The 8,339-nt window shown below is 42.8% G+C and overlaps 1 protein-coding gene across 1 annotated transcript in view; it reads left to right on the top strand.

Annotated features, from left to right (window-relative positions):
* Window positions 1-4,030: 4,030 nt before the first annotated feature.
* The window catches only part of AAGAB (alpha- and gamma-adaptin binding protein), a gene marked incomplete at its 5' end in the record, with an annotated part of 11,470 nt that continues 7,161 nt past the window's right edge, over window positions 4,031-8,339 (top strand). Inside the window, 4 exons of the mRNA XM_010137178.1 lie at window positions 4,031-4,221; window positions 5,012-5,108; window positions 5,542-5,631; window positions 7,727-7,810. Coding sequence (XP_010135480.1) covers window positions 4,031-4,221; window positions 5,012-5,108; window positions 5,542-5,631; window positions 7,727-7,810 — 462 coding nt within the window. The remainder of the gene's footprint in view (window positions 4,222-5,011; window positions 5,109-5,541; window positions 5,632-7,726; window positions 7,811-8,339) is intronic.

Below are 8,339 nucleotides of genomic sequence, written 5' to 3'. Positions count from 1 at the left end.
CCGCTGTTTAATTTACCTTGTCTGGAGGCAGGCTTAGGAAATTAAGAGTCAATAAGTCTGAATCAGTAAAGTGAACAAATATTTATGTAAATAGCTGAAATTCATTTCCAAAAGTGATGGTCAGAATTTTGTTTAGTTTATTTAAAGTTACAGACCTTTGTGAGAACAGAAAGGACACAACTAATGAAACTGCTGAAAAATATAAGCTACTGCCTGCCTGGAAGTCAACCCCCCTTTTCCTCTGGACCAGTTCCACAGAACTTTGGAAGTTCTTTGAGCTCTCTGATACCCATCGCTATCAGTGCCTGGACTGAGCTACAAACTGATGGCATGTGTCAGTCACTGCTGTGTTCTTAAAAGGTCTTCTGATAGGAAATGTGCAAAGTGAGTCATGAACTGGGTTAAACTGGAAGAAGATAATTGTCTGCAGTGATCTTGGTGTAGGTGTGTCTTGGTGCAGTACTTTGAGGGGAGCAGAGGTGAACTGTGCAGGGGGGAATGACACAAGCATGGTACCAGAGCTGGCTTGGAAAGGGTCTGCTTGCTCACGTAATTCTCTGCAGATGAAGTTGCTCCAAAGTGCTTTTACACAGAAGTGTGGGACGTGGAAACACATTGGGACTTCGTTAGTGTTCAGCAGTTATTTGTGAGATCGTAAAAAGTCTTTTCAGCAAGATTAGTCGTTGCAGTATTTGAGGACCTTGAACTCTAAATCATGTTTTTCGATGACACTCAGCAGCATTTTTTTGTGGCTTGAACTGTTCCACGCGTGTTTTCAGTGCTCTTTAATGGTGCTGCGTTTGGAGGCCATCTGCATTCCTGTCATCCAGAGCAGCCGCTGCTGCTCAGTGAAAAGGCGAGCTAGCTCGGCCAGCCCGGCAGGCCTGCTGCTGCTGCGGTCAAAGCGTGACTCAGCTGGTTTCCCAGGCTCTTGGGATGGCAAACCACCGACACTTTCAATGGCTGAGGAGTTCGAAATGAAAAATGAGTAACTCCCTGCAGACAGGTTTGACAAGCCGCCTCGTTTTGCCATGGTAATTTTCTAGGAGTTTATTCTGTACCCAAATAAAACTCAATGGGGTTTATTCTGAATAGTCTCTAAATGAGATATGAAACTGTTCTGAGTTTACTTTTTCGGTAAAATACAGGCTTCTCTTGGAAAGACATTTCCAGAATCCTGAAGTGGCACATGTAATCCTTAAAACTAGTTCTAACATCCTCAACTACTGAGTTGGAGTTGCAGCGTGTATTTCTTTGGTAGTCTCTGCTTGTTTACTTTGAAGGCCAAGCCCTAACTGGTCTAAGTGACTTGAGTGGAAGAGAACTCCTCACAAGACAGCCCACTGCTCTTAGCTCCCTGCCAGGAGTAATCAGGCTGGTTTGCAGTGATTTGTTACAACCCAATGCACAGGCTGAGACACAGCAAGTCCAAAACCTTTCAGAAGGTTCCCGCGGTCCTTTGAGCTTGCTGTGCAACATCCAGTTTTACTGGGAGAGAAATTTCACAGGGGATTGGCAAAATCTCTTTGGAGGAATGAGGGGTAATCAGAAGCACAGTGGGATGAAAGACGACTGGGTAAAGTCCAGGAACAAGGAGCAGGTAATAGGAGATGGGACCTGGCCTCATTCTTCTGGCAGTATTGTAAGGCCTGAATTTGCCCATGAAAAATATCACTTAAAGCAAATGTCAAAGTTCTTTCATATCAGCTTTTGAAAAAAATCTTTTAGAAGAAGTTCTTTCCTTTCACATTCTTGCTAGCCTGGCTAACTTCACTGACTTGACTTCTGAGTCAGCTTCCCTTCCTCACCCTGTTTTCTTCCCTTTGGTTTTCTAAGTCTTATTGCCCATTTTCTGGGTTGCAGTAATTTCTATGGGCTCCTCTATTCTCAGCTTCTAGTGGAACCGACTCACAATCCTGTTAGCTTAGAACTGATTCATTTAACTGTCAGAACACTAGTGGGGGAACTTTAAAGCATATTTTGTAATATGCAAAACCTCTAACCAAAACATCTGGTTTCCAGAGCAGAAAATTAAGACTGTGCCTGCACTTGAAAAACTAGCACAAGAATTCTGGAAGGAAAAGGCATCACTGTGTTCTGGACACCTGCGGTGACACTGCCTGACCTGTTTCCTCTCCCAGTTGCTGGAATTGTGTCCCATTCTATCCAAGCAGAGTTGAGAGCTACCTCCACTGGCCCTAATACCCCTTGGAAAGATACTCCCAGTCTAGTGGCAACTGGCACATTTTATAGTCCTGTTTAGCACAGACACCAAACCAAATTATACCACATACAGCCCTGAACTAGTCACTCTTAAACCTCTTGGGTTTAGAGCAGAGAAAAAAGTCATCTGTCAAAATTATCCTAGAATATGTACATTAAAGCTATGGATTTTGTAAAGTGACATACTGTCATTTAATGATCTGTTTTACTGGTTACTGGGGCTTTTTCTTTTGAGGAAGAGTAGACTTGATAAATTTGTGCAGCTGGAACTGAAAAGCTTGGGTTTAAAACTACCTAAAAAACATTTCTGTTTCCCTGGGAGATGGGTGCCTGGCTCTTTGCTTCCTGTCAGTGCAGCATAATATCAGCTAATTATAATTAAGGGGCTGGAGATGCCTGCTGCAGTGTTGCTGTGAAGGGTTGCAGGGCAACCAGAGATCACATGTATACCAGTTTTTGTGAGATAAGCAGAGGAAACCAGCTCCTGTGTGCCACTCCAGCTGGTGTGTACTGCTTGAGAGTGATTTAAGCCGTGAAAGAGTGAAAAATTTTTCAAGATGACTGATTTTGGTTGGTTGTCCCCCATGTGTATGTGGAGAAGCTAATGTTCTAAGAATACAAAGTTCAGAGTCAAGGTTTGTATGGTGTCGATTCAGCATCTCCCACCCCCAAGGTGACATAGATGGTCCTACCACAGAATAGCTTCTGTCTGGAAACTAATTACTCTGACAACTGTTGTCATCCAAATTAAAAGCTCAAACTAACCTGGAAAAAACATGTAGATGTAGCTTTTCTCCCCACTCCAGAAATCCAGACAGGAGACTCCCTCCCAGATTTCTGTTTGAGATCAAATTTCTATCAGATTCCCTGTGTCATCCTCCTGACTGCTACAAATAATCCTGGTTTAGAGCTCTCCTCAAGGCTGGCTGCTCACGGGGAACATGGACCATGCTCCTTCACCAGCTCCATATCTCAGACTTGCAGTTAGTTCCAAAAAAATCATTGAACCTTATTATGGCAACATGGTTTTCCTGCCTTTTTATTGATAAGATAATTTCAAAGTCCCATCCAGACTGTTTGGGGAACAGCCTGTTCTAGCATCGCCAGGGGCTGTCTTTAAAATATGACCTTTTGGGGAGGTAAGAAGTTACTCTGCCCTTTCCAGCAGGTTGTAGGTGGGATGTTCTACTACCAGCTATAATTCAGCTCCACCAGGTGGCTGTCATGCCATGAGGGTGTGCCTGGGGAAGGTTGTACCAGCACAGGAAGGGCAGCATTTAACATCACATTATCAAAACACCACCTTGGATTTTAATTGTCAAAATCCTAAAAGGAATTTAATGGGAATTACAACAGAGTGGTAGTGGTCTCATGAGTTACCTTCATGTTTTGGTCACAGTCAAACAGTTCTTATATCTGAATGAGCACACAAGGTTTGTTTCCGCTGTAGTGAAGTCTAGGTATGCTCTCCTCCCCATACAGCCTGTTTACAGATCATCAGTTTGAGGCTAACACTTATAAAAGCACTTCCAGGAAAAAAGGCTCGCTTTCAGAGGAGCTTCTGCACCATGTTTTATTTTGAAAGCTGGAAAAGAAACTCTTCTGAAACTAAACTCTCAAAAAAACTCTCCTGAAAGCTACTACAGAGTAACAAACTGAGTTGGAATTGTTGAGGATCTTCAATGTATACTGTTCAGTTGTAGTAAACAGAGATGGCCCCGCATTCACATCGTACCAAGCTTCTCTAGACAAACTGTTTTCTCAGTGCTGGTTTTATCATCTGTCTCATTCGTGCTCTTTTACACAGGCATCACAGGAAGAGATGACCTTACTGAGGGTGCAACAACAAGAGGGAGCGTGAATTTCTACCCCTGGACAATAGATAATAAATACTATTCTGCAGATATTCACCTCTGTGTAGTACCAAGCACATTTCACGTGACTGGAGATATTGCTGAATCCGTGCAAGCATTTGTTGTGTACTTCGACAGCACAATAGTAAGACCCTTCTGCTTCATTTTATTACTTTATCTGTAGGAAATAGTTGCCTTATCGCACTGATAACCACGAGGTAACTCTTCATCTTGTGCCATCCTTTTAGACTGTTCTATTAGTTGTCAGTAGGTCAACGTTAATTTTTGCCTGCTAACAAAAGCTCCCTTCCCTTTTCCTATTATACTCCAGCTGAAGGAGAGGTTTTCAGGATGCAGATATGCCACTAAGGTAGGCAAATCATCCTCCAGCCAGCCCTCCACCAGCAACTTTACTCCTAGCATATGCTAGATGTTCAGACAGGCTGCTTTGGGATAGCCAAGAACGAGGGAGTTAAATGTAAGATTCAGTCCTATCATTTAACCTGTAATTGTTTCTACTAAGTGAGCAGCAGCACAGTGTTTTAGCAAAAGCCAGAAAGTTTGAGACAAAAACATAAAAGCAGCTGATTTTCACCGCACCTTCTGCAAAGGTGTATCTTCTGCAAAGATGCCTTTAACCAGACACCTCAGGGCTGTCTCAGAATAAACCAGAGCAACAGGAGCAGTTCGCCAGCCCCCATTTATCATCCACTTCAGTGTAGAAGATGGAGCAGCTGCACATTAAACCTGATGTATGCTTATAGTAAAATACTCATGATGAGCCTTAAGTCAGCTTCTCTGATTAGAACACAAGTGTCTTAAACATATTTGATATGCAGCCTAGATATTTCCTTACTTCATTTTACGATGCTATTAATGATTTTAAACTAGTTTAAGATCTGAAGTATCTGAGGATGTATTTTTCTCCCCTTTAGAAATCTGGGCTTGATAGTGTCTCTGAATGGCTTCCCCTGACAGAAGAGTGGTTACCTGAAGTCATGATCCTGGTTTGTAACAGAGTGTCTGAAAACGGTACGAAACCCCAAGAAATTCCAAACTGACTTAGAGTTATTAACCTTGCATAGTTTAATTTCTAATTAACACAGTCCTTTCTCAAAATACCTGTGTGAGAGCAGGCTTGAGATTTGATTGAGAAGAGCCAGGTTACTCCCGTGCCCAGGCACAGGAGTCTCAAGCTAGTTGTGGTTAAAACCAACTCAGAATTTTCCTGCGTCTCCTGTCCCTGGAATACCAGCGTGCACTGGTACACTTGCTGCTTCTCTGGAGTTTTTGGAACCAGATGCAAAGCAAATGGAGAGCCCACACCAGCTTTTATATACTTTTCCTCCCACACAAGCCAAAACAACCACCAACCTTGAGGGAATAACATGTAGCTAGGGAGTCAACTGCTGTTATCGGTCTCCAACGTGTATGCTTAGTATGCATTTTTGTTTCCCTTCTGTAGGTGTTAACAGACAGAAAGCTCAAGAATGGTGCATCAAGCATGGCTTTGAACTGGTAGAACTTAGCCCGGAGGAGCTGCCTGATGAAGACGGTAGGAGTGCTACTTCTCTTAGTTTTTAGAATGAAAAGGCACACCAAAACATCTCCTAAACAATTGCAAGGGACATAACTTCATGTGCTACAAGCTTACAGCATGGAATGCTCCCACTTGGTAAGGCCTAGTCTCAGCTATAAAAGGTCAGCAGGAGGAGGGTATTTCCTCCACAGATTCCATGTGTCTCCTCCCAAATACATCTGCTGTTTATGTAGCACCTACATAGAAATATCTGCTCCTTTTTGTGGCGCTAATCCTAGGACTGCATGGATAGATTAGAAGCATTTATGTTCCACTTTGGGACTAAATTTAAGAAACAAGAACAAGAGATGCACAAGGGCAGGAAAATTCTTTGTCTCTAAAAGCTGTGGTCCCTACCAAGAGAAGACAGACCATTCAAACAGTGACACAATGGGCTGAAAAGGGGAGATGGTTAAACACACTTGAGAGTAGCATGCAATGTAACACAGGAAATAAACCAGTTTCAAAAGCACTGGCTGACCATACATTCATAACTTAAAAAAACCAAGCCAAGTCAGAAGTGTGATGTTCCACTCATGAAAAGCGACTGTGCACTTCCTGCCAGCCTTATCAGCATCAGCCTGATCTCCTCATTTCAGTGAGACAAAAATGTGTTTACATCTTGCCTCTAAAGCCAAAATGAGATAACCCACCCCACTGCCAGCCTCGGGGGGGATTCGTCACTAACATTTGCTCTTTTCAGGTTCACCAAGTACAGAGCTGTCACCAAAAACAATTTAGCCTAAAGGTCTAAGCTAGAACTGAAGATCCTCCCCCCCCAGCCCCCTTAAAGGCCTAGATTAAAATTTTGAGCAGCTAAGGACCCCCCTCCTCCCACCTTTAAAAGGAAATGCTAGTACCATTATCTCAAATTTGATTTTTCTATTGAATAATTGTTGTAAAGAACAAGCTGTTTACTATTTAAATAATAGCAGTAATGGGAATGGTAACAACCCAGGATGTTACTCTTTGGAGCATTAAGTTATACGTTCTTTCCCAGCTTTTTTACTCTGGTAGTTGATTCACTGTGACTCATGCATAGGAGGAAATGTATTCTGGTGAGTAAGAGTGTTAACCCCGTAAACAGGCTGCGTGAATGACTCGGAAAGGTAAAACAGATGCAGTAAACATGCTGGGCTAACGCCTGTTCAAAAATCCTGACTCTTGTGGCAGCTCATCCCAAAGGACCTGGAGCTCTTGCTGTGACCGCACTGTCCGTTGGTGGTTTGTGCAGCAAGGAAAGAACTCTCAACTGAGCCTTGATCGTGACTCTGATACAACCAAACAGCAGTGCCAAAGAGGGCAGAATATTTGATTTAAGGGGTCTTAGGCAGCTTTAAATTAATTTTTAAAGGCAGTTTCAATTACTTCACCTGTTCCCAAGTCATTCTAAAGAGTTTGATTTCTAAGCTATCACATTTCTGTATCCAAAGGGGTTGCCCTCGCTATTGCTCTGTGAGACCTGCACAATCACAGGAAGCTGACTAAACTGAGGAGATGGGAAAACTGACTTTATGCAAAGTGGGGTCAGAGCTATTCAGTAAATCAGGTGAAGTCCAAATAATGCTTCCCGTGGTATTTGAAGTTACGGTAATTCGCAGGGTTACCGGAACATTGGGAATCAGGTGCTGTGGAGACAGCTTTACAGTGACCATTTTCACGTTTAACAAGCATCGCACCTCTTTTAAATGGTTATCTGAAGTTCTTTCCTTTCTAAAGCATCTATTTTCATGCCATACAGTGTTCTACAAGGTCATGGGGTGAATGATGCCTTAACAGCAGCTTAATCAATTGCCTGTTGCTATTAAATTTACATGTATGTTATTTAACAGTATAGGCCTTATGCTGAATATTTAACAGTCCCCCACTCAGAATTTGGATCTCTCTACAAAAGGCTGAGAGCTTATAGTCCATAATACCCCAAAACCTGGACCAAGAAGCAGGGCAAGAAGTCTGTGCTTCCTAACAAAGAAATCATTGCTAGAAGATAGGACCCACACCTTCTGATTTCCAGGCACATCAAGGTTTTTGGTCTAATTTAGGACCACAGTGTCTTTCTCTTTTTCTTTAGATGATTTTCCAGAGTCCACTGGAGTGAAACGAATTGTACAAGCCTTGAATGCCAACGTGTGGTCCAATGTAGTCATGAAGAGTGGTACGTAACACAGGTTCCTCTCACATGATCCTGGGCAGCACAAGGGTTTAGGAGTTTCAGCCACCACAGGTGGAGCCACTCCATCAGTAGGGAGAGAACCAAAGCACCCTTCAGCCTCTCCAGGGAATAGCAGCGTTCCAGGTGGTGCTTTCATTTCCCTTGATGCACAGAGAAACTTGCAGGCAAGGGGTGACATTTCCTCTGGTTTCAGCACCTGTTCCTGCTCCCACTGTCCTTTAACTTGTTCTGTACCACTATCCCAAGTTAGATATTCCACTAACTCTTCCAGATTCAATTGGAGTGAAAGTTCATTCCACCAAACTCTGACAGCAGATAGCTACATACCAGCTTGGTCTAAAAACTGGTAGGTGGTGTAGTGTTGAAGTGCATGTTAAATTCCACTGCAGGATGGTTACTGGGACTCAGTAGAACTAGGATGAGAACTCCTAAGCAAGCTTATGATATTTTAAATTTATTTTTTAACGTAGCCTTTTGAGTATTTCTCATAGCACATCAGAATGAGGATAAG

This window comes from Buceros rhinoceros, unplaced genomic scaffold (assembly GCF_000710305.1).
Source record: "Buceros rhinoceros silvestris isolate BGI_N320 unplaced genomic scaffold, ASM71030v1 scaffold12300, whole genome shotgun sequence".
Classification (NCBI taxonomy): Eukaryota; Metazoa; Chordata; class Aves; order Bucerotiformes; family Bucerotidae; genus Buceros; species Buceros rhinoceros.
Note: the sequence above shows the minus strand (reverse complement) of the source record. Positions and strands in the feature narration are given on the sequence as shown.